Here is a 27262-nt window from a genome sequence, read left to right on the forward strand (position 1 = left end):
TACTAAAAGTGATTTATTTCCCTTAATTCTGGGTGTGATTTTGTGTGCTATTCTGAGACAATTTGCAATTGGTCTTCATTCTTTTTTTTTTTTTTTAATTCATAATTTTTTTTAAATTATTTTAATTGCAGTTATCTGGCTGCTAAGGTCTACTTTACCTTAGTAACCAGGGAGTGGTTTAAGAGAGTGACTATACTATTTTTGAATTGGGGGGCTTAAAAGAAAGATAAGTTAAACGTAACAATAACATTAAAATTTTAGCATCACATAGCAAGTGTTTTGGTTGCTGGGGTCAGTGACTCCCAATTTAAAGTTAGAAAGAAGCAGAAGAAGAAGGCAAATAATTTAAAAGATAAGAAAAGAAGACCAATTGAAAAGTTGCTTAGAATTGGCTATTCTATAACCTATTGAATGTTAACTTAAAAGTGAACTTACCCCTTTAAGGGAAATCTCAGAATTAAGATAGTTAAGTCAAGTGTTTTTGCCACGTTTTGCCATGTACGTTAGAAATGGAAGAAAAAAAAGTGCAGTCAAAAAAGCAATGCTTGTGCCTCCACTAACCCCTTTTTCAAGGATTATAATGACCAAGAAGCCCAGAAATGGCAAAAAGAATCGTTATCTATAAAAAAATCTGACATTCAAACGTATTTTAATGAGAATCAGAAATCTTCTAGACTATATATATTGTTTAAAGAAAACATAGCTGCTTACCATAAATCAGAATATTACGGCACAAGTTTGCGCAAAAGTTTGAGTTACCAGTTCAATATGCTTCCATCTTGGAGAAAAGATATAAAAATCTTGAAAATGTTAGCAAAGTTCTATATCTCCATGAGCTACACTACTACAAACCGGATTCCAAAAAAGTTGGGACACTAAACAAATTGTGAATAAAAACTGAACGCAATGATGTGGAGGTGCCAACTTCTAATAATTTATTCAGAATAGAACATAAATCACGGAACAAAAGTTTAAACTGAGAAAATGTACCATTTAAAGGGAAAAATATGTTGATTCAGAATTTCAAAAAAGTTGGGACAAGTAGCAATAAGAGGCTGGAAAAAGTTAATTTGAGCATAACGAAGAGCTGGAAGACCAAATAACACTAATTAGGTCAATTGGCAACATGATTGGGTATAAAAAGAGCTTCTCAGAGTGGCAGTGTCTCTCAGAAGCCAAGATGGGTAGAGGATCACCAATTCCCACAATGTTGCGCAGAAAGATAGTGGAGCAATATCAGAAAGGTGTTACCCAGCGAAAAATTGCAAAGATTTTGCATCTATCATCATCAACTGTGCATAACATCATCCGAAGATTCCGAGAATCTGGAACAATCTCTGTGCGTAAGGGTCAAGGCCGTAAAACCATACTGGATGCCCGTGATCTCCGGGCCCTTAAACGACACTGCACCACAAACAGGAATGGTACTGTAAAGGAAATCACAGAATGGGCTCAGGAATACTTCCAGAAACCATTGTCAGTGAACACAATCCACCGTGCCATCCGCCGTTGCCAGCTGAAACGCTACAGTGCAAAGAAGAAGCCATTTCTAAGCAAGATCCACAAGCTCAGGCATTTTCACTGGACCAGGGATCATTTAAAATGGAGTGTGGCAAAATGGAAGACTGTTCTGTGGTCAGACGAGTCACGATTCGAAGTTCTTTTTGGAAATCTGGGACGCCATGTCATCCGGACCAAAGAGGACAAGGACAACCCAAGTTGTTATCAACGCTCAGTTCAGAAGCCTGCATCTCTGATGGTATGGGGTTGCATGAGTGCGTGTGGCATGGGCAGCTTGCATGTCTAGAAAGGCAGCATCAATGCAGAAAAATATATTCAGGTTCTAGAACAACATATGCTCCCATCCAGACGTAATCTCTTTCAGGGAAGACCCTGCATTTTTCAACAAGATAATGCCAGACCACATTCTGCATCAATCACAACATCATGGCTGCATAGGAGAAGGATCCGGGTACTGAAATGGCCAGTCTGCAGTCCAGATCTTTCACCTATAGAGAACATTTGGCGCATCATCAAGAGGAAGGTGCGACAAAGAAGGCCCAAGACGATTGAACAGTTAGAGGCCTGTATTAGACAAGAATGGGAGAGCATTCCTATTCCTAAACTTGAGAAACTGGTCTCCTTGGTCCCCAGACGTCTGTTGAGTGTTGTAAGAAGAAGGGAAGATGCCACACAGTGGTGAAAATGGCCGTGTCCCAACTTTTTTGGGATTTGTTGACACCATGAAATTCTGAATCAACATATTTTTCCCTTAAAATGGTACATTTTCTCAGTTTAAACTTTTGTTCCGTGATTTATGTTCTATTCTGAATAAAATATTAGAAGTTGGCACCTCCACATCATTGCATTCAGTTTTTATTCACAATTTGTTTAGTGTCCCAACTTTTTTGGAATCCGGGTTGTACATACATGTCACTCTCAATTTCACCATGACCAGCTTTTAATTTACTAAGTCACTTAAGGCATTTGGTCCAGCACAGTGATCTTGGGGGAATCCATTGATCAAGACACTGGAAGTGCTTGCAGCTGCCACTTCCTGTCATACTAACTTTTCTTGTTTAGGGAAAGAGGAGCTAAAAAGAGCCCTTCTCAGTGCAAGACAATGCAGTCTGAAATCGTGCAACATAAAAAGCACTGCCTTAAAGCTAAAAATGTAAGATTTTAACTCTCACATAAGGAGTTTTGAGCAGAGACATGCAAATCACTCTTCACTGTCTCTCTGTGGCAAGCTATGCGTATGGTTTAATAGCAGAGAAACAGCCCAATAATTCAGAGCCTTATATCCAAAGTTGTTCTTGTAGTAATTCCTTCTATATTCAGGAACTCCCAGCAACCACTGCAGCTAAAAATGTAAGGGCCACCCTACTATACCTACTGTACTACATCCACAGTCTCTTTCCAAACGCACTCGTATTTCCAGTGCTGCCTGAGGTACATTTTTATATTGTGTTATCTAGCATTTACTCTCTTTTTACCTACATTTGCTGTTCTTATTTCTCCTATTTTTAAGACCTTTGACAGTTGCCCCTTCTTTTTTTCCCCCAGTAAAGACGCCTTGGCCTGTATGCTATACAGCTACGCAATTCCTTTAGTGTATAATGGTCTTTTGGCATTTGAAGGCATCATCTGTGACAATTTCCTTAGGACTCAGGAACACAAAGCAGGATGTCACTATATGTACTGGAGTAACCTATGTCACTCTGCTTGGGAAAATTCTTGCAAGCACACAAGTAAGCCTGGAGGTAGCACAAGGAAGTTGGAGGTAGCTTCAGAGTTCTCACATTGGGCAACATGAATAGATGCCGCGCATTTGGACCTAAGGAACTGGGCACAGGAGCTATTTCGTTGCCCAGTGCTGGAAATGATGGCACAAATATGGGCAAACTGCATCCAGTTGCAGGAGCAATTGCTTGCATTATGATGTGTCTGACTTAATTGTGCCAAACACAGCTCCCTCTTTGATATTGTACTTTGCATGCTGTAAATGATCCTCCTTTTGTGCAAAGCCCTTATTTTGGTGGTAGCTGAAGCTGTTTTAGGCCAGAGCCACACACTCTTTTATGGATATGCCTGCACCCAGAACCACTGGGCCAGCCCAGATGCAAGCTCACTTAGTGGAATTCAGCATTTATCCACAGGCCAACAATCAGTTACATGTGGCATTGGCCTTAGTGTCAGTACTGTGATCAGTGCCCTTTACGTCTCACTTGGTTTTGGGTCTCCATTATAATGCTTGTCATCTTGACAGTTGTAACAGCATTTTCTGCTTTATTTTGCAGACAGGAAATTTGGATTTCATATGTTTTACCCATTTAATACACCTACGCCACATCTAATAAAAAAAAACAATAATGGCTGCACTTACACCCTTATTATGTAACAACACTGCCTATTATTGGATCTAAACAATCCAAGACTGTTTTCCCACAGACTGTTTAAATACTTGTCCTGCATTGAGACTGATGGCTATCTTGAGAGCGCCTGAAGGCTGTGGCCTACTGTGACACTGCATAAACACTTGCTCCTTCCCCACACCCCAGGATGTTTTGAGCAGCTGTACAACAATACACCATTATCCAGCATATCAGACTGTGGTACCTGTCATACAGTGCTTTTCAGAATTAACCACAGACTAATGTTTCCTGTGAGATTTCACCACTCAAAATCATTTCTCCCAAAAGCTATTTAAGAAACAATAGCCCTTGTCTTTGCCAGAGGTGAGCATTATACTTGGATTATTGCAATTGTAGCAACTGGCTGCTTTATAGAAAGGGTAAAGTTTGATAATTCTCTAAATTTAATACTCGTCCTTAAAATGATTTTTTTCTTTAGTGTTTATAGCTTGTCTGTATTTTTTTGGACTTATTCATTCTCCAAAATTGGACTTTGATTGCATCAGTTCTGTGAAGAAATGGCACACACATCAGGGTTTTAATTTCTAAATTACCTAATAATACATCTTAGAGGGATTTTTTTTATTAGAGGAAGAAAATAATTTGCTTGCTCATATATGACTAGTTTTATTTCAGTGTTTTTATGAGTATTACAGGAAAGGAGTGTGTGCACTAAATGTCTTAATAGACAGTCTACTAGAAACTGCCTGCTGCAGTACCATATTAGGTAGATAGAGGGCCCTTTACTTTTTTGGTCACTGGGGATTCTATCAAATAATATTACAGACCTACAAATGCGTTTTTCTCAGTAGCTACTCGTTCATGTCCCATGTGTTGTAATCATTGATAATCCAAACAGGCTGGGAATAAAGAAGATCAATAAGACTCTGAGATTGTTGCCAGATAGAGGCTTTTGTACATCAATTATGTCTGTTGAGAAAATCATGACAAATCATGACAAATCTGCCATAAGTATTTATCACTGAGATCTGACAGGCTGAAACATTTCAGTTATGTTGTATTATTTGCATGGCAATATTTGTATATATAAGCCCTATCTTGCTGTAACAGTAGTATGGTCTTTCCAGATGATGATGATGATGTCTTAACTGTACACCAAATTGCTGTCTTTGCATGTGTGACCTGTTTAACAACCAGTCTTTTCTACAGACTATCATAACTTTAAAATAGCAGTGTTTACGTTTATGATGTATAAAACTATATGCTAAGTGATTGATTGGGCTGTTTATAAATGACAGTGTCTCTTAAAGGGGCAGTTCACTTTGTATTTTTAAAAAGGTTTTTATTTTGCATTTTTAACATAAAACAATAACATACAAACATGTAACATTAATAAACATCATGCGGTTTTACATCATGTTGTCCTGGTTTTGTATAAGATAGCACATATATTGACATTTGCTGTTGGCCTAGTCTGGGGGGTAGTGGACTTTTAGCTTTTAATATGATGCAGACATTGATATTCTGAGACAATTTGCCGTTGGACTTCATTTTTTATGGTTTTCAGTTATTTAGCTTTTTGTTCAGCAGCTCTCTGTGTTATTTTAGCAGCTTTCTGGTTGCTAGGATCTTACGTACCATAGAAACCAGGCAGTGGTTTAAATGTGAGATGGGAATAGGAATAGTAGAGGGCCTGCATAGAAAGGTAAGTAATAAAAAGTAACACTTAATAATAATACATTTATAGCCTCACAGAGCAATAGTTTCTGGCTGATGGGGTCAGTGACCCCCATTTAAAAGAAGGAAAGCGGCAAAAAAGAAAGGCAAAGCATTCAAAAACTATAAAAAAAAAAAAAATGAAAACCAATTGCAAAGTTGCTAGGAATAGGTAATTCTACAACATACTGAAAGTTAACTAAAGGTGAACAACCCCTTTAAAAGCCCTTAGTAGCAAGGAGACTGAGGGACATATCGGTCTGAATTTTAAATATCCTGTAAAAGTAAATGGAAGTATGTGGAGTTTTCCAATGAAGAATTGTTGTAATCTGTATTTATATAGCCTTTAATATTTGTACATGCAAAAACTAATGCAGACTTGCTAACCTATATAACCCCTTTAGGGATTTTTAGGCTAAGGCACATGTCCAAATTCTTCATGTCTTCAGTGCAAGCTTTGGAACTCTTATTAGTAGAAACGTAAGGATTAAAGGGAAATTCTGCTTGTTGTTAGCTGCTAAAAGGTTAATGTGTGCATAATAAACCTTTTCTTGATTAAATGTAAGTATACTGTAAAATCAGGAATGAATTTGATACATTAATGTTTCAGAATCAATTACAAGAGATATACACTTACCAAAAATGTAAGTATAGATTTTGAGCAATTAAACGGAATAAACATTTTATGTGAAGATCTATTTAAAGCAGCTTCAGGTTTTGCTGACATAATTGGCAAATCATGCTGGAGTTTTGGAATTACCGTGAAGTCAAAGTCAGAAACAAGTTAGGAACATTGCAGTTTAAACAATGGCACAAACTGTGTGTTCAGCATCTGCACTACAGAATAAGCTGTTTCACACTTAGCAATAGTAAAGAAGCTTAAACATAATGCCAACAGACAGCTCTCCCCAGGTTTGACAACAAGGTGGAAGGCAAACATTTTCTTCGAAAGTTGCACAAATGTAATCATTGAAACAAATCCACTAACTTCAACTAGTGAATATATTTTTTCCAGAAGCCATAACGTTATGTTTCATTGTAAGAAATGTCTTGCTTTTAAAAAAATATATATTCATTTTTTAAAAAGCAGTTTTTCTCACTGATTTTAGGTGGCTATAACAAAATGAGGCAAATTTGTAGCATACAGAGTGGGGTAAAGGACTTGCTGGGGGGAGCCAGACAGTGTGACTGTATCTGATATTTGAATATCTTTAAAGGAGAAAGAAAGGTAAAAACTAAGTAAGCTTTATCAGAAAGGTTCATGTAAATACAGCCATAAGCATTATGGGAACTTTCTTTACACAGCTCAGCGTTTTTTATTCTTGTTTTGCTTCTGATCATCTGAACAGGTGAAATATGGGGAGACTTAAGGGCACTATTGAGACAACTGAAGGTATGCCTGCAGCTTGAGATTAACTCTTTATTAGCCTTTCCTTCTCCTTTAAGGACTTCTGAAAAAAAAAAAAAAAAAAAAGCAATTCCTTGTTTAACATTAAAATTTACCAGGGGTGCCATTTTCCCCAGCAGGTGACCAAAGGTCATATTGGTAAGCTTAAAGTTCCAAGAAATTGTTTTTTCTGTTTGCCTTCTTGCATTGCTTTATTTTTTATTTCATCTTGTTTCTGCTCTTTCATGTTCTCACCACAGGGTTTGTTTAGAAAACAATGCTTGGCTGCTCCCACAGTAACAAGCGGGATGATTTATTTAACTAATGGTAAGCAATTACGGCACTTGTCCAGGCTTTGTCAGCTGTTAGCCTCTCTATTCCAAGAATAGGAGCATTACAGTAACCAAAAGCATACAGGCTGCTTTGAAATTCATTTCTTGGTTAGCAAGGATATCATTTGCTTGCAACATTTATTTAAAATACTTTGATCAGATTTTTTTTTGTTGGTGCAAAGCCTGTAAACAGTATTTCAACCTACCTCATTTTGTTAAGCAACTGCTTTTGTTTCATTCTTACCATGAAGTCATAATAACATATGAAAAACACTAATTTAACATCAAAACAGAATTTTAAAAGTCCAAACTAAAAACTTTAGGAACATGGCGATCTGGGACGGCTGCCACATTTGCCACAAACCAATCTCATCAAGCTGTCAATGCAATATAACTTATCACAAAAGTTTTTATACTATGCTCAAATCTTAAATAAGGCTCAACTATATCTAAATAAGGCCACAATACACAAAAGTGCATCATGGATCCTACTGAACAAAATAGAACAACTTATCTAGTGGCCCCAAATTATATGAGAAGACAACTCTGCAGTGGGACACTGTACTTCAGGTGCAATGACCAAAAATCAGTACTGCATTTGTGTATCTCATGGCAGAGGGTGTTTTATTGGGTCAAACCAAGGGGCATGGTTGTTGTGTGAACCTTTTTTTGTTTCATTGGGTCTCATTCTACTTGGTAGTGCTGCTGTCTAGGAGACCCAGGTGATCATTGGTTTAATAATTGGTCCCAGCTGACTTAGTTGTATGGCTTGCTGAGATTGATGATGGTAACCCTGTTTACACTACAGTTTTGGGAATGAAAAGCAGCACTAGGTATTACGTTTACTACCGTTATCAGAAGCTTGACATTCATACTAAGAAAAGTATTTTGGCAATTTTGTGATTGTTGGTCTACTCTGTGTATAAACTAACAATGTGTCAGCATGGAATGGCTGAAGCCCCTTACAGTGCCATTCATCAGCTTACAGGAAGTGACCAGAGCCCCTTTGTCTCTTGCTTTGGGAATTCCAAGCCTGTGTGTTTGGCATCTTTAACCAGATCCTTCAAAAAAGCTTATTTTCCCATTTAAATTAGTATGTTTTAAGATCTGAAGCACCATATCTGAGTAGCAGGGGGTGTATATATCAGTCTCCCATGAAACTTTAATGGGTCCCGATAACAAATCTAGTCTAACGTAATACTTTTAAATACATTTTAGATCTTGTTTGTTTTGTGTCCCAAGTTCCTTTCAAATGTGTAGTGTAGTAACATTAATGTACACATAAATGTATGAAAGAAGTTACCTGTCACAACATGCTTTCATTATAACATAACAGTCATGCTTGGTAATTATGTGGAATTTATATATGGAAACTGTATGTGTCAATACTTATAACAGCTCTATAAAATGGTGAAAATAAAAACACAACCTAGAGACTGATTAACATGGTTAATGGAGATGCAATTACACTGTGTCCAAATACTGGCCCGTGAATATAAGCACCCCACCCACATTTAGCATCATACTTGATGTCAGATTTTACCATGCTATAATCCAGCAGGATAAGTGCTTAAAAAAAAAAAGTACAAAAATATTTTTACAAGAAGTCAATAATAAGTAATGATGATAATATATTCTAAAGCACTGGGACTGGCATTACTTGTGATGATGATACCCTTGACCGACACCCAGACTTTTAGTAAGTGGCCCTAATTCTTGGCTACTTGCACCTATGTAAATAAGTAGAGGTGATTGAAGAGCATTTGCTATATATGTATTTTTTAAATAAAAAGGAGAATACCAAAATGTGGCATTCTTTCTGTTGATGCACAGCGCACAAATTGCATAAGGCACAGGTTGTTTTTAACAAAGCCAACAAGTAATATGATGAGACACCATATTGGTGTAACCGCAAAACACATAAAATGTACAAACCAGGCCCTGTAATTATTCTATTGAAGAACAATACATGTAGAAACCACAGTAAATGTGGTAACCACAGTAATAAATACGGGTTGCACGCTGAATGGAAAGAACCACAATAAGCAGTTTTTGTGCTGAGTGGTTTATGTCAAGCACTGTAAGGCCTTGCGGGTAGGATCCCAGCAACCCTTTGTCTCTGTGTGTCTGTATGTCACTTGTTGCTCTCTATTCTTGTGTACAGAATTGAGCTAGATTTTGGTACAGGTATGGAATCTGTTATCCAGAAACCAGTTATGCAGAAAGCTCCAAGTTATGTGAAGGCCATCTCCCATAGACTCCATTTTATTTAAATCACATTTTTAAAATGATATCCCTTTTCTCTTTAATAATAAAACAGTACCTTTTATTGATCCCAAATGAGATATAATTAATCCTTACTGGAGGCCAAAAAAATCCTATTGGGTTTATTTCATATTTAAATACATTTTTAGCAGACATATGGTAAGATCCCTTATCTGGACAACCCCAGGACCTGAGGATTCAGGTCCCATACCTGTACTTTGCAAATTAAAAAAAGTGCACCTAGCTGCAGCTTCTTATGCCCAACGCCACTCTTGCCATCAGGGTCTGTGCTGTTTTGGTTTTAGATGGGAATGCCAGAATCATGCCATGGATTTGACTAGTATATGTAGTCTAACATTGGCCTGCAGGTAGAAAACCAAATAAATGCAATGCATATGAGAGAAGTGACATAACTTCAGTAAACAACCATTTGCAGGTTTGAAAGACACAGCTCACTATAAGTGACATGCATATTCTTTGTGCCATCTGCCTTTTTACATATTGAGACCATTCTGTAATAAATTCATGTGAAGGGTCAGTTTAGGATATTTACTACCCCAACTGCATACACAGTTGGGACACATAAATATAAATATCCCTTCTACACAAAATGGTTAAAATTATTCCTTGTTGGTTTAACTGGCATGTACAGCAAACTGAAAAATGTTAGGTTTTAACGTTTGCTTTGAGAATAGACAATTCTCCTTCTCTGACTGTACTTATTTGTGATTAAAAAAGATCTTTAATTTCAAGCTGTGCCAACACATTATAACTTTAAATGAGAATTTAAAAAAAAAAACAAAAAAACAGAAAATAGCCGCTTTTAATGGCTTCAAACTAATTTTTCTTAGTTGCCCAAACTGACTGCATTTTGGAGGCACTGTAAAATAGGGTGCTTTGTTACCATATCTCCAAACTGTCCCAATTTTCTTGGGATAGTTTTAATTTTAACAGCTCAGACCCGCAGTGCTGGATTCTTAATGAAAAGTCCCTCATTTCCCTTTGATCTCCTGCACTGAAGCTAAAAAGATACAAAGTTTCTCAAACTTAATAAGATAAGTAGCTTTAGTCAGACAGCCCAGAAAAAGTAACATCAACATCTGCACTTAGATACAATTGTAACTAATAAACTAAACAGGTCTCTTGGGGGAACAGAGACTTGCAGGGCAATTTCACCTTTATTAGCAAAACTGTAATAACACATAAAACAAAACCCCCAGAAATGTGTTCAAACTTTAAATAACCAGCCAAATTTTGTAAAATTGTTAGCATGTCTTCAACTGGTCTTCATTTTTTAAATTTTTTATTGTTTTTGAATTATTTACCTTCCTCTTCTGCTCTGTGAGGCTACAATTAAATTATTATTCGTTTTTATTGCTTATCTTTCTAATTAGTCTCTCCTCTATTCATATTGCTGTCTTTCTTTCAAACCACTGTCTAGGTTAAATTGGCCCTAGCAACCAATTAGCTACTGAAATTCCAGCCCAAAGAGCTGCTCAACAAAATGCTAAATACTTCAAAAACAACAAATAATGAAAAATTTGAAGACCATCTGCAAACTGTCTGAAAATAGCACTCTCAACACCCTAAATATTAATTTGAAGGTGAACAACTCCTTTAAGCTATATACAATACATTGTTTGATACTTAAATGAAAATAATCAACCATCTCACACACTTGTAAAATGACAACTTTTATTAGAGACAGTTGCTGACAATGTCTTTTTTTTTTTTTGTGGCCTTACTGGCCTGTTAAAGTTTTCTGTTTGCAAAAGTATTTTAATTTATCAGACCATGAATTCTGATAAAGTCTGGGTTTGGCTTTCTTTCTAGTTTGAGATATTAGGTGGACATGCAATAGTCTGAAACAATTCAATTGACTTTGGTAGATCACAGAAATAGAAGCATATTTTGTTGTGTATATATATATATATATATATATATATATATATACTGTTATTTTTCCTATTTCTGTCTGTAATTGGTTTCTTAACTTTTTCACGTTACTGTAGATGTGTTTTTATCAAACACAGTATATTAAATAAAATAGAGAGTTGTTTTCCTTAACAAGATGCCTATGATATTAGTACCTCTCACTTAGGATATTTATATCATATGTTCAGGGGTGAGTCGCTTGCTCAATAAAAAAAACCTTTTTTGCATCTTAAGACCTGTGAGTGCGGTATACTTTTCTTTGATATATATGTTCAGTAGTGTTAAACATTCACCTTTTATATGTAGTGGTGATTGCTTTCATGTTTGTCTTTATGCTGCTTTATTAATGATCCAGGGGAAGAGCCTACCACTGGATTAGTGTACCTTTTTGTACATAGGGCTGTGTCAGCTTAGAAGGACATTCAGTTTTCTATGTTTCTGCCTAGCGGTGGGAAAAGAGTATGTTTAGCATAGTTTTATGCTGTGTTTATGAACAAACTAAAGCATGCTGCACACAGGTGGGTCAAGAATTTTATGCCTTATAATATGAAGCTTGGTATGTTACCATACCTCCCAACTGTCCTGATTTTCACAGGGCAGTCCTAATTTTACAGTACAATGTTTCTCAAACTTAATTAAATAAGTAGACAGAGACCCCCAAAAAATAACCAAGTCCCACCTGCACTGAGATAAAATTGTAACTAATAAGCTAAACCTGTCTCTTGGGGGGTCTTGCAGCTTGAAGGGCAATTTCACTCTTTTTAGCAAAACTGTAATAACACAAAAAACAAGCCTCCAAAACCCCCAGAAATGTGTTCAAACTTTAAATAACCTGCCAAACTTTGTAAAATGGGAGTGGTATTTAGGGGTGTGGCCGCAAAAATGTGCCTGGTTAAAAAAAAATTGCCACAGCAATCCTTTTTGTCTCTCTTTGTTGACCTTCATTTCCCACTGCTATTACAATCTTGGTTTAGGGTATGATCACCAACCACAACTATCTTTCCTCAATTGTCAAAGGGCCATCAGAAAACAGCTTAGTATAAAAGGTAATACTTTAAACTTGTATATTAGCAATTGTATGGCCCATACAATTAAGGTCATTGAATAGGAACAATATATGGCAAAATGATGCAGCTTTTTGTTGTAAAGTGCAGGGTGGTGGATTCCAGATTGACCTATATGTATCCTTTCTGTTTAAACATTATTATAACATAATTAGGCAATGGTTTATTAGGAAGATTATCTAAAGGATATTCTTAGGTACATGATGGCATTATAAGGTTCTGTGTGACTAATGTATTAAGCCAGCCTGATGTGAAAACATTGGTTGTGTTGCCAGAACTGAAGCACCAGTAAAAAGCGAGAGTTAAACCCCTGTTGTGTTTGCTAGTAATATAACCAGATTTCCAGTTCCACCCTGCCGGAAAAACAATTAATATTCATTAAATAACACAACCCCAAGTATTTGCACAAGGCCATATGTGGAATGTTCAGAGTATTCCTGTTGCACTTTAATATAATTTATTAGATTAAAGAAGCAGAGTTAGCAGAAACAAAGAAGATTATATTGTGTATAGTTCCTCAATGTTTTAGTTGCTCTAAGGGTCTCATATTTGTATGTTACATGCTTTATTCAGTTATTGTAGAATATGTGGCATTGTTCCCCAAGTGACCCACTTTGTTGAGCCAAGCAGTGCATCAGAATTACACAAACACCCTGTTTTTCCTTTGCTTTTGATCTTCGTAATCAACCTTCGGGCAGATTTATTGGTGGCGAATTCATGCTTTTACAGTAAAAAGTGTGTTTTACTAGCTCATGCTAATCCTATTCCAGTTCATAAATCTTTCAACAGTGTTTCTTCAGGTCTCCCAAATGAGGAAAAGGTTCACTGGCAGAATTATGTCAAATCTTGCAATATTAAGACAGCTGTTCTTAAAGGTGCATTTTCATACGATGTGTCAGTTCTTGTAGCCCAGAAAGCAACAGCAGGGAGTATAGAACTTGCTCTTTATCTCTGCTCGATATGTAATGAGATGTCTGTCCTGTAACTGACACAGCAGCAAAAGTGATGGTTTTGTGTAGCTTTTGTCTCATGAGATCTATTAAGATTGTCTTACACCACCATTTTGTAGCCTCTGTGTTGTCGGGCCACACAGCCCACTTTTCCCAAAGATAAGAGCAATTCCCTCCCTGTGCCAGTTTAGCCTTTCTCTCAGACAATGTAGCACCCTTGCTGGGATGTATTTCAGATGTGCAGACCTGTTTGCTTAGAATATGACTGAAACCATCAAAGTTTTATGCCTGGCTCTTTTAATGTCCCTTTGAAGGTAATAATTTGGCCTGGAGCAAAGTTAGACACACACTAAAGCAACATTAAGCCCACAGTGTCCCTGTATGAATTACTCTGTCTTGACATTTGAGAATTCTTGCAGTTCAGGGAATCTGTGTTGTATTATGTATATTAAGAAACGTGTGCACTTTTATTGTCTCTGTGTGATTTAAAGTTATAGTGTTCTCTTTTTTCTATCTGCATTTTTATTTCCAGGCAGTGCAGCATTACACTTTATTGGGTATGCTGTACTGTATATTTTATTTTTTATTTTTTAAAGGTTTTTATTTTATTTTCATAACAACATATATAACAATACAGTAAAGTATATAGTGCTATGACCACAGAAAAGAAATGGTACATGACATTTGGAAAAGTTAGCGATATCTGCATTAGTACAACAGATAGGTAGGTTTCAATCAAGCATATCATAGTCATTCCTCATCAGGGTATTACAGTTGTTGGGGGCCCAATAGTCCATGAGTCTTGTGACTATATTGAGGGGTTAGCCTCAAGCTGAGCCTCTGGTGAGAAGTTAATTTAATGAGTGGAAGTCTGTTGTTAACTAGTTGTATCCATTGTTGCATAGTAGGTGGATGCCTTTTCATTTCCACAACTTTTTTGGCATAGAAATATAGCCATCTCAGTAGAGTTCTGGTTTTAGTCGAAGGCACCAGGCCATCAGTTAAACACACCTTTAAACACACATTTTTTTGGGCAGGAGGTATTTTGAATTTTCCCCATTGCCTTTAGTCTCAGGGGAGTAATGTATATCCTATGAATTATTTTGAACTGAATCATTCTATCTTTGGTAGAGATTAGAAAACTAAATAAATCTTTTGTTATATCTGCCCATTTATCATCATCTGGTTGCGGGATATCACCTTCCCATTTACGTTTTGCTGATTCAAATGGGGCCCCAAGGGCAGTTATAAGTACCTTATATAGATCAGATACCAGCTTTTTATGATATGGGTTGTACTGCATATTTTTAATGGTGTTTTACATGATTTACTCAAAACATGGTGTCAAAAGTGGGCATTTTTTTTAAAGCTATATTGTTAAAGGGATACTTTCATGATTTTTATGGTGTACTTTTTATTTGTAAATTAGTGCATTGTGCCAGAGTCTGAGCTTTCAAAAAAAAAGGAGCCAGTGCTACACATTAGAACTGCTTTCAGGTAACCTGTTGTTTCTCATACTCCCATGTAACTGGAGGAGTCGCAAGCCGGACTTGGATTTCTTACTATTGAGTGCTATTCTGATACCTACTAGGAGCTGCTATCTTGCTACCTTCCCATTGTTCTGCTAATCGGCTGCTTGGAGTGGGTGATATCACTCCAACTTGCAGCTCAAAGTGAGACTGAAGTTTATCAGAGCACAGGTCACATGGTTATGGCACCCTGGGAAATGAAGAATATCAGTAGCCCCATGGGAAATTTCAAAATTAAATTTAAAAAAATCCATTTGCATTTTTGAAAAACAGATGTCAATGCAGGATTCTGCTGGAGAAACTCTATTAACTGATGTGTTTTGGAAAAAAAAACCCCATGACAGTATTCCTTTAACATCCCTGTTCATTTTCTCAGAACTTGAGAAGCATCCATGTACAATTTTATTACATCTTATTCAAGTGTAAGGAACTATTTATCAGAGATATTAGGTTTTCCAGAGTTTGCTCAAGAGTTTTCCTAGAGCTATTAATATTTACCTATAACCGTTTCCTTGTTCTAATTTTCAGTTCTTTTCTTCTGGTTTATTTTTACAAATCATATGTCCCCATTAGTGTTATCAGTCAAATATTGATATCAGGTCTGTATTTTTTCAATTACTAAAATCTGTTGATTCCCAAAGAAGTCAAACAAACCAGCAGCGCAATGAGGCCACCTTTGCCATCTGCTTCTGCTGCACTATACACTGGCACATACAGTGTACTGACATGTCCTATTAATAATCTGACCAATATCCACGATACAAATATCAGACTGTTGTCCCAGCATACAAAATCCTTATATTTTTTGTGTTTGCTCAGTATAAAGTTAAATAGCAACTGTATCTTGTTAGCTGCTTATCCTTTGTGGCTATTAGTGGACTAGTATATTCTGAGATGAGTATCAGCAGATTATGTGCTTATCGTTTAGGTTAACTGGGGTATAATCTGGTAGAATCTACATTATGGAATCTATCTGGTACTTGGCAGGATCAATTTCATTGGGTCAGTGTAAGTCAATATCAATACCATTGTATTTGTATAAAGCTATTACTTTGTGTTGTCACAATGTCACTGGGCTAATATGAGCTGTTACCGTGCTGTTGGGCCAATTTAGGTATGGAACATTGTTACCAGGTTCGTCTGTGCTGTGAACAGTGCCAGTGGCCTAGTATACAATGTCAGTTTGGAAATATGTGCTAGAAACAGGGGACTAAATCCACTTCTAACTACTTCTTTCCAAGTTTTACAGCATATCTGGACTGTCACTATCCTTCAGTGGCAATAACCCAGTCATTTTTTTTAATGAAATTGCTAGTGATTATATACTATCTGAGAATATGTGTATGTTATAGATACTATAAATGTAATTATTGCCATATTCATTCTGTGTAATTGAGCTTAAATTGCTAAGTCCGTTTGATTTCTTTCAAGGTCAGTGGAAGGTCCTTCATTTCAATAGAACTGCAGTGGGTCAGATTCCAAGCCGTGTCAATCACAAAGCGTTGCCGTAATTGGATCCCCAGCAGAGTGTGGGGCAAAGAACTATTTGCTTAGATATATTTTCCCTCAAACTGATTATCTGTGCTTCTGTTATAGAATATGATAGGGGTAATAGTATACTTATGTGTCTTGTGCTCAGTATTTACACAACTTAAATTGGTAATCTGAACGTCTCCATTTTCATCACAAACATTCCCTTTCTCTGGATAAATGTATTTCCTAAAGAAGACGCAAGGGAATGCCTGCAAGAGAAATGTCAATCAGACCTACAGATTATTCGACATCCTCCATTGTTAGGGCTACTGGCTAGTCATCTTTTTCCTTTTAATGTCTTTTGAAGAGTTTTAGGCTCCTATTACTTTCCATTATGATGTGTTTGGAACAAAGCAGCCCTAAAAAAAAGTGGTGTCCTTCAACATTATATACTGCACATGCCTGTGTATAGTCAGTGGGGTGTACAGGAAGGAAGTACATTTCTAGCATTTATTATTGTTTAATGTCAACCCCCAGTTTTAGTAACTGGTACTGCAGCACCTATATACCCCAGTTGCAGCCCAATCAAGAACAGTGGCTCGTTTAGCCTGACTCTTCTCTGCCACATACAGTAAAACCTTAGTAATACAGCTGATTGTGTAGAATCACCCAACAATGTGTAATTGTGCAACTCTCTGGGTTCTTTAGTAGCTTCTCTCTCCTGCCCATTGCTTTCCACCTCAGTTTCAATTAAACAATTTGTTTTCTCTTAAGTACTTTTAGAAAGATGTATTCTCTCTTATATTGCATTAAACTTGCAATTTGGCACCAGTCGTCGCGTCCCTTTTGTATAATATCATAAATATACTTTTTTTTTCTCCTAGGCATATATGCAAGCTCTCTTCCATTTGCTGTTAAAACTATAAGCTACTTTGAAGTCACAGTTAAGATCCATAAACCCAATAACTGCTTAATATGTGCCCTATCTTTGTCATTACATAAATTGATCAGCCAGATCTAGGGATCCCTCCCTAGAGACTGCTGGGGATTTACAAAATGAAAGACATGAAATCCTTCACAGAATTGGTGCATAAATCTGTAACAAATTAGTCAGCAGGGTTAGGGCTAAATTGCATAGTTGAGTTAGGTCACCGGGGTTAGAAGTCAGGTCTGTTTGCTGGGTGTAATGGATCGTGGTAGATTTGATAAGGTCACTTGCTCTGTGGGATCACTGCATTTTTGTACAAGCCACAGCCAGAAGTTGCTTAAGTTTAATATTATAAGACTGGATTCATGCCTAGTTAGTTAGTTGATTTTTTTTGTTCCCCGGTTTAATCCATTAAATAATAAATGTATAGTATTGGCAAATGGGTATGTTTTTATTTTATTGTGGTTTTATTATTTACCTTTTTGTTCAGCATCTTTCCATAGTGAGATTAAAAATAATAGTAGTTAGGGTCAGAGATCAAACCACAGACATTACTTGTTGTTATTCATTGTTGTTTTTCATTACTTCTCTTTCAGCAAAGGTCATCTCCTGTGTGTGTCTTTTATTCTGACATTCGGACAATGGCTTGTTGCTGGGGTCCATGTTCTATCATTATAGACAGTGCTCTGCCCTTTCACGTAAGAGAGCAGATTCCCTTCTCTCAGCTTGCAGAAAAAACTGTGTGCCCATGGTCTAAAACTTCCATGGCATCTTGCTTATAGTTTGCCAGAAGGCACGTGGGAGACCCAGCTAGAAGAAGGTTATTTCTACAGTGAAACAGTGTGTAGCAGCATCATGGTGTGGCTATGCTTCTCTGCTGCAGGCCTTGGTAGGCTTATGAGGGTAGAATTAATACAGTAAAATCCTGGAGAAAAACAACTTATGCAATCTTCAAGAAATCTGGACCTTGGGAGAAGATAATGTCTTCCAGCAAGACAATGAGCCCAAGCATGAAGCCCAAAGTATGGCTTCAAAACAACAATTTTAATTTCCTAGAATGGGGAGCTTTAGTACAGAATTTGTAGCTTGACTTAAAAAAGGTTGTTCATTCATAATCTGTGTGTAACCTGACAGAGCTTTAGCAGTTTTGCAAAGAGAAAGGCATAAATGAGTCCAGAAATGCAAGTCTGAGACCTGTCCTCACAGACAGGCTGAAAATGCCACCAAAGATGGCATTTGATAAAGGGCACGAAAGGGGCCAAAACATGTCGTGTATGGCATAAAAATAAAAGCACCTTTTTTTTGCAGAAATTTAGCATTTTGTCTCATGCTCCCCCCTATATATATTTTTCATATGAAGGGAGTGTATACTGATCAGTTACTTAGTGTTTTGTTCATTTAAATAATTTTGCAGAGATCTGTTTAAATCAACTTGATTCCATGTCCATATCATAATAAACCACAAAATCTTCCAAGTGGGTGAATGTTTTTATATGTAGCTGTTTTCCCTGGATGTTCTTTTTTTCACATCTGTGTCTGACAATAACTTTGCACTGGAGTTCTTTGAATTCTCAACTTTTTTCTCAGATTCATTTTATACAGCAGAACGCTCTTGATTCTAAAGCCCAGGTTGTTTATATCAATCAGGCTGCACAGAACAGAATGCTGTGAGCTGGCTATGCATTTTTTTAGAAATAAATGTGTGTCTCAATTGATTCTTTAGCTTTGAAAGTATAGATGCCAATAAAAAAAAAAAGTAGACATTTTGGGTTGAATTTAACATTTTTATAAATTTATTAGCTACTTGTTCCTGGGAACATTTGGTTACTTGCTTTAAATTGAAAGGAAACTGTAGCCCTAAACATTGCAGACATAAAATAGACCATATTTAAAACACTGTTTTTATTTGAATAAAGACTTTACAAAAAAATAATATTTTTCTAATAGTACATGCTGTTGAATTATCTGCCATGCTAAATACTAAAGTTAATCCCTATAGATTGTGTAAGGCATTATGTTGCTAATAAATGGACAGAGCTGACTCCCACGTGTCTTCCTTTTACATTTAGAACCTGCATTTTATGAATTTTATTGTCACTCTAATGTTCCTCAAACTTTAAGGTCACAGTTTAGGCAATGGAAATAGGTGGCCGCTACATCTGCGGGGAAACAATGTTAAAAGGGGGTCCAAACCCAAAATAAATTGATGTAAACATAATGCACTTCTCTAAGCACTTTTACAATTTAAACAAGATTTTTTGTTTTCGGTAGATTCTGAACTATTTGCACTTTTAGTCAGCAGTTACCAGGTGCTATGCTCAGCAGCTACCTTTCAGAGTCAAAATGTCAGCTGCTTCATGTCAATTCCAAAAGTGCTCAGAGAAGCACTCTATAGTTATATCAATTCAGTTTTGGGTTCAGACCCCCTTAAAACTTAATTAGAAGTGTTCTATGCAGTGAGTGTATACTGTTCTTTGCCTCGCTGGTACTGAAATTATTTTATATTCTGTGCTGTTCAGCAGATATTTTCCCTCCGTAAATGTTGCCCTGAAAACTACAGGACCGTAGCTTAGAGGATTCTCTGATGCATGAACTATGTTAAATTGCAAATCCTTTCCCTTGCCCCATTTTCAGCAAAGTTAACATTTTTCAAACTGCCTTTTGCTGGCTTGAAAGTAAACTGCAGAGCAGGTTTATAATATTCACGACTTTTCTGTATTTCATTGAACAGAGTGAAATCAGCAATGTGGCAAACCTTGAATGGAAAATGACTTGCAGCATATTTTAAACAGATGATTGAGACCAAGCCAGTCCCTTCTTCCTATGTACTAGGCCTCACTGATAAAGCAATGTAGGGTGGTCCTCTGCAGCTTCATGTATTACCAACCCTAGTTTTGCTCTATAGCAAATAGATTGGAGTAGGTTGGGGACAGAGCTCAGGCTGGTGGGGGTAAGTGTAGGGGAGGGGGCAGTCCACCACCCAGGGCCACAACCAAGGTTAATCCAGCACTGACAGGCACATTATCTGTCTGTCAGTGCTCACACTGGGCTGATTTCTGCACAAAATGCACACTTGGCTACTGGACTGAGTGCAGATTAGAGTGAATTGTTATTTTCCCCTGTGTTTTTGTGCCAGCAGAAAGATCCATTCAAGTGATTTTTAGAAGAATTTTAGATTTTAGATGAATTTTAGAATTTGTGTGCTGTATGCCCAGCCCCCCCCAAAAAAAACCCCAAATACTGTAAGACACCCTGATTTATGAATATATAGTTGTCAAAATATAACCTATTGAAGTTAATACTTTTTTTTTTTTTTTTTTTTACCGCTTAAAAGGAATGCATGGAAATCGACATGACCAAAAGTATCTGCAGGTTGCTGAGTGTTTTGCTTTCCCTTTTGACAGGTGTTTGAATGCTTGCACATACTGTAAAACAAAGCACGCAAGAGGAGAACTTGCTAGTTACCCAGTGGAAGAATTGGTTGACAGAGCTGCACAGTCTTTCCAAGGTATGGTAACAAATAAGTACACACGTTTAATAAAACTGCATGGAAAATATAAAAATTTTTTGTAACAATCAAACATCAGCTCTGTTTTCTAAAATGTTATTTCAAAGGTTAGTCTAGAACTTTCAAGGTAATTACTGGGTCCATAAGGGAAGTTTAAAGTAAATTAGGTACAGATTTTGATGAAATCACCACTGGCTGTTAGTGCTATAATGTGTTTAAATAACCTAATTTCTTACACAATATGGATTATACATTAGTTCTTCTCCAGTGTAGTTCAATTGCCCCAAATGAATGTAAAGTACATGTGAAGATGGACACCTTTGCATGTATCCCATTGTCTGCTTTGCTCAAAGAATTCACTGTCTGAGTAGATTCTGTACACATCTGAAGCTGTTTGATGTTTGCATCTGTATTGGGATTTGCATCACTATTAATAAGGGCCTCCTGAGCCTTTTTTACCAAGTATATTACTGTTTTATTTATTGCTGTTGAAGTATATTTATATGCAATCACATTGTTCACTTTCCTGGTCCTTAACACATACCTGTGTGTTTAGTGCCTTACTTATGGCAGCTGGTGCAGATGTTTTAGGCCTCTTTTATTAGGCAAACAGCAGTAACTGCAGTTTTTCTTGAGTTTTACTACTGGGAATTAAGGTGGCCATACACCTTAAGTCACCTAAGGTGGCAATACCGGGCTAATTTAATCGTTTGGCCCTAGGGTGAAACAATCGAATTACAACAACAGGCATAGGTGCCGTCAGACCTAGGATGATCACATCAATGAACTGATGCGATCCCCGATTTTCAGGCAGATATGGATCGGGGAGGCTTGTTTAAAGGATCCAAATCTGCAGCTGAAATCTGCCAGTGTATGACCACCTTTAGTCACAGGAGGACCTTGTAGCTGATATCAGTTGTCTGGCATTCAGTCAGACATTGGCCTCTACATAAGTCCTCAGCCCTGTAGGGCATATAAAACACATTCACTGCTTAGCTTTGAAGTTTGTTGTTACCTGTTCTTGGATCCATGCAAAATGATACAAGGGAAATTCCAGTCTTTGCCATTCAGTCCACAACAATTATAAATGGAAAAGTATACTCATTGGAATTGCCATTTACTGATGTAATTAATATCTGTTTTGAAGCTGTTTGTCTTTTGGGGTTCATGGACCCTGGACTATAATAAAAAGCAAAAAAAAACTAAGAACACTTCAATTCACATTTATTTTATGTTCTCTTTGCAAACTATTTAAACCCTATATTTAATTGCAAATAGTACAGAGACAACACACCAAATGTTGAAATTGATAAGTGTTATTTGTGAACATTGTTTGTTGCTTCATCCACAAATGTTTGTTACAACTTACAATGCAAAGAAAAAACCATTTATAAACATGATCCAGAAACACCATCACCTTCTCTTGGCACAAGCTCATTTAGGAGGGACTGTGGCAAAGTGGAAAACTGTCCTGTGGTCTCACGAATTGAAATTCTTTCTGGACATCATGCATGCATGTTCCTCGGAGAAGCACCATTAGGCTTGCCATAAGTCCACAGTTCACAGTTAGTCTGTGATGGTATGGAGGTGCATTACTGCACATGGCATGGGAAGCTTGCACATCTGGGAAGGCACCATTAATGCTGAAAAATACGTGGATCCAGGTGATCGTTTTTCGAAAGGCCTTTATTATTTCAGCTGGACAATGTCAAACCGCATTCTGCATGTATTACAACAGCGTGGCTCCGTAGTAAGAGAGTCCAAATCATAATCTGCCCTCTCTGCCTGCAGTCCAGACCAGTTGCCCATTAGAAACATTGGTTGCATTATAAAAGACACCAAAGTGTTGAGCAGCTGAAATTCTATATGAGGCAAGAATGGAATAACATATCACTTTCAAAATTATAGCAATAGGCCTCCTCACTTCCCAAACATTTACAGATTGTTGTTAGAAGAAGAGGTGATGAAACACAGTGGGAAACATGCCCCTGTCCCAACTTTTTTTAAAAAAATATGTTGCTGGTATCAAATTTAAAATGAATAACTTTTCTTAGTTTCAACATCTGATATGTTGTCTTTGTACTATTTTTGATTAAATATGGTGACCTCAATTTCCTCAATTTTCCATCCTCTGATTTAAATTCTCCCTCATTTTACACCATTTTTCCTGGTTCTTTGAAAAATGTAAAATGGGTATTCTACTGTGTATAGGTTTTAAATGATTTGAAAATCATTGCTTTTTTTTTTTATTTCCTATTTCTACTTTACACTTTGTTGCAACTTTTTGGAAGCTTTATGTACAGAGTAAATGTCCTGTATCCAGAAGTAAATGAAGTTCCAAGATTAAACTGGCAGTTCAGTATAGATAAATGTTTTTTATATTGATTTTTTTTTCTGCTTGAATTTGTATCAATATTAGTGCAATATAGGAGAAAAAAAATATTACAATAAGCCCTTAGACAAGCACTTTATAGCTGCATTTTTGAACAGCTATTTTTCTGTCCTACATTAGTACAAATTAGTGTTGCATAAATGTGGATACATAATAGCAGAATGCCCTATCTAGTCGCCCATGTATTTTCTGCTTCTAACAGTTTTTTTTCTGGCTTTTCATTTATTTTCATAACCATATGTTTATTCTAAGCTATTTTAAAGTGAGTTGCTTCCACCTTCGGTAGCAGTTTTATTGAGAGTATTCAGCACTTTTCTGCATCTGCATTTTCCACCTTCCAGCCTTTGAGGGTACACTTTCACTAAGAAAAACCTGCTCTGCACTTTGTTGAGTCACTTAATGTATTTAAATATATGTCATCTTCCAATTTTTTGTCTTGTACCCAGCGTGCACTAAGGTTTATTTTATTAAATATGCGCTTAGCAATTCATCTGTACGTGATCTCTTCACAAAAAAACTGTCACCTGCTACGTGCACAAAATGCTGAAGCATCTGCTCCCACTTTCAAAATGTGTTTTTTTTTTTTGGTGGCTGCAAAATTTCTCATACACTGAAGCATGAAATTGCTGGCCAAGATAATGTAATGCAGTCTCAGTAAATAATTAAAAAAGCACAAGGAACAACTGTCAGTTGGCATGGCTTTTATCAATTTATGCAGGATAAAAATTTTCTGTAATGGGAACATATGGTGCTCAGGGTTTGATTTGCTGGTGTACTCTCATCTATTTGCAATATGATGAATTGCTAAACATGTCCAACTTCACATCCATGTAGACTATCTAGGGCTTTTTTTTTTTCTTGCTGTCAAGTACATTTGCAGAATTCTGACACCTAGATGTGACTGAATTTACAATCAAGGCTTGGATATTCTATTGTATGACTAACTAATTTTTGAAGATGTTCATAATGTGGGGACGGTAAATTGTGTTCAGACTCATAAATTATAATAATAAGCCTGAAGTTGCTTTCTTACATCACAGAAAAAAAGAGGCTTTAATACAGGAACAACAGAGCTCCAATCTCTATTGTACATCAATCAGCCAAGCTTTAAGGGCTTTTTAAAAACATTAAGGCTACCTGTATATAAGGTGTTTTTATTTGTGTGAATCCAATTCAGAAAGTAGACTTTTTTTTTTTTTAAATGAAATACAGCAAGGGCAACACTTGCCATGAAATATTAACTTTAGTATTTTAGTATTCAACTTGTGAATTTGTGTGGGAAATATGTTATATGAACATTTTGGAGCAAAAGTTAAAAAACTGTCCTGAATTTTAAACAACCAAGAAAAAATTCAAAGATAATTTATATAACAAACACTGGGCATATTTCAGCTCTAGGTGCTTGTCACAAGTTTTAACATAAGGTTTCCTAACTGTTGTTTTGTCTCATTTTGATTCAGTATAGGTTGACTAGAAAGAAAAATTAAAATCTATTGTTCCAAAAATGTATCAAATGCAAAACATATCTTATAGAGCAAAGTTAAAATATATGAAACAAAGGAAATCCTTGTGAGATGTGTGCTTTAATTAGGTCTCGCTGGAAGCCTGAGAACACAGAGTTCCTTTACTGGTTAAGATGATAGAAAATAGCATATGGTACAGGTAAAATACAGTGCTTTCCTGTCTGAGATATGCTTAGTTCAGAAACAGAATATATTTTAACACAGTTTGGTTCTGGTTGCTATTTCATCAGGCTCTTTGGGTAAGCTTTCCATAAAGCATTGCAATATAGCAGACAAATCTGCAGTTAGTTTAAATTACCAGGTTTGGGTATCCTGTGCCGATGTGTTTTACTGAACAATTTCTGTCAGGTGAATAACCTTCATATTATGTAATATGGTATCATTTATCTTTAATAGCCATATGCATCTAAAAATATAATAGTAATAACCAAAGACCAAAATTTGCCGATCTACAATTATTTCTGGTTTGTTGGCCTTTATTTGTAGCTCATTACAGACCCAAGGCCTTTAAATACAAACAGAACTGACCTTGCCTAAACTGCTGTTTGTGGGGTTAGATTGTTTTTATATCATCTATTGTATAAAAGCCTTTTTTCACAATATTCTTAATACTATATTTAATACCTCCATGTTTGGTGGGATCAAGGAAAAACAAAGTAAGTATACCAAGCCCACACCAGTGTAGCTCATCATAAAAATGTAAAACCCACTTTTGTAAGATAATTATTTATGGGTCAATCCCTGAACCCCCATAATGCAAAATACCCTACAGCATCACAAAAAGTGCTTAAAATTATGAATACATGAGGCCTCGTGTACAATTCCCCATGCAGCCGGTAAGTACATTGCACTTGTCACTAAGCAGCAGATTTTTTTCATCAGAATTAGTAGTTAATATGCTTTTCTTTGGCTATGTCTGCCTAGTTTCCTTGTCCATGGCTGGACCTAATGTCACTGATGCACATGTTAGCTACAAAACATCATAGTAAATGAGGTTTTAAGAAATTACCAATCCTTGTTCAGCCTAAACAAAACTACCAAATACTAAGCAAGGTATAACCTCAAGTGGTTCTCCTTAACTCACTGTTTAAACTTTAGATTGAAAGATCCAGATTAAACCGGGGGTCACCTTTTTTTTTAGTTTAAGATTCATTTTAGAACAGATATATTTCTTTTTCATTACTTTTCTTAAATGTTATTCCGTTTGTCATAGAAGGAAATCCTGGTATATGTGAAGGCAAAGCAGCACATTGCCCAAGAGTTCAGGCCCAAAGAGCAGGGGACATGTAGGGAACCAATTGGTCAGAAACGCCACCATAGACATACGTGACACAGCACCCAACTCTTTACTCTCTGTTTCACATTGATTATTACCAGAGGCTAATCATTCTATGCTTTATAGTTAAAAAATATATAGCATAGGTATGCTAATTGAGTTAGCTGGTTATTCATTTGGCCTGGTCTGGCTCATCACACCTTGCAATTCCCTAGCCAGACAGTCTGTTCCTCACTGACTTTTAGGGGGTCTTTGTGAATTACTGTGAGTGGTTTCCTCAGAATGCGTATTCTAAACTACTTACTGAAAGCCTAACCCTTTCTATACTGGACCTTGCTGTTCCATCGTGACACTGTTAATTTCTGCTCCTAATTTATGGACTTTTTTTAATACGTAGATATACCAACGTTGGTCCTTTCTTTCTAGAAACGCATATGACCCATTTCATATAAAGAGAATTCTGTGATTTGTTAGACCTCAAGCAAATGCTGATGGTCAGACCTTGTTTGCATCAGTTTCTACAAGTTTCCATTTGTTGCCTGTTCTGTTAGAGTGATGACAAGAAGTGTGAAGCCCTGACCTGGTATGTACCTAAGTGCCTGAAATTAATAAATAAGGTACAAAGCCTTCAGCTCTAAAGTGTTCTAAAGCTGCAGTTATACCAATTATTCATAAATGGCACAATCACAATATTTTCCTGTACCTTTAGATCAAGTCCACCACTTTTTTATTTTTGCATTTTAAGCATTTACTTACTTTGAGCTTCAGTAGGATGCCTAGAAGCAGTGCATGTCCCTTAGCAATGGAGTAAAATGGCCCATTAATCTGCATGTGGCTATGTCCGGGCTTCCTTGCAGGTGTCTTTTCTCGTGACTGCTTGCAACAGTGATGATTTATCTGCTCTGATGCTGAAATGTACATTATGCAAATCATTTTTTTAACAATAAATCTTAGTTTATTTGTCTTTTATGCCTTGATAGTAGATTTAGCACTTCCCTGTTTAAACATTTACTCTTTTTTTTATTGTGTGTTTTTTTTTTTTCTTTTATTACAATTCTGTAGCTGTTTTGTAGCTTTTATGACAATATTTTTGAGTCAGCAGGCTTAGA

General features: G+C 36.5%; 1 protein-coding gene across 3 annotated transcripts in view; it reads left to right on the forward strand.

Annotated features, from left to right (window-relative positions):
- cdkal1 (CDK5 regulatory subunit associated protein 1-like 1) overlaps positions 1-27262 on the forward strand; it is a 477082-nt gene that overhangs the window by 169548 nt on the left and 280272 nt on the right. For all 3 annotated transcript variants that reach the window (XM_012964438.3, XM_012964437.3, NM_203863.1), the window contains 1 exon segment: positions 20859-20962. In XM_012964438.3, the coding sequence (XP_012819892.1) occupies positions 20859-20962 (104 nt within the window).

This window comes from Xenopus tropicalis, chromosome 6 (genome assembly GCF_000004195.4).
Source record: "Xenopus tropicalis strain Nigerian chromosome 6, UCB_Xtro_10.0, whole genome shotgun sequence".
NCBI classification, from domain to species: domain Eukaryota; kingdom Metazoa; phylum Chordata; class Amphibia; order Anura; family Pipidae; genus Xenopus; species Xenopus tropicalis.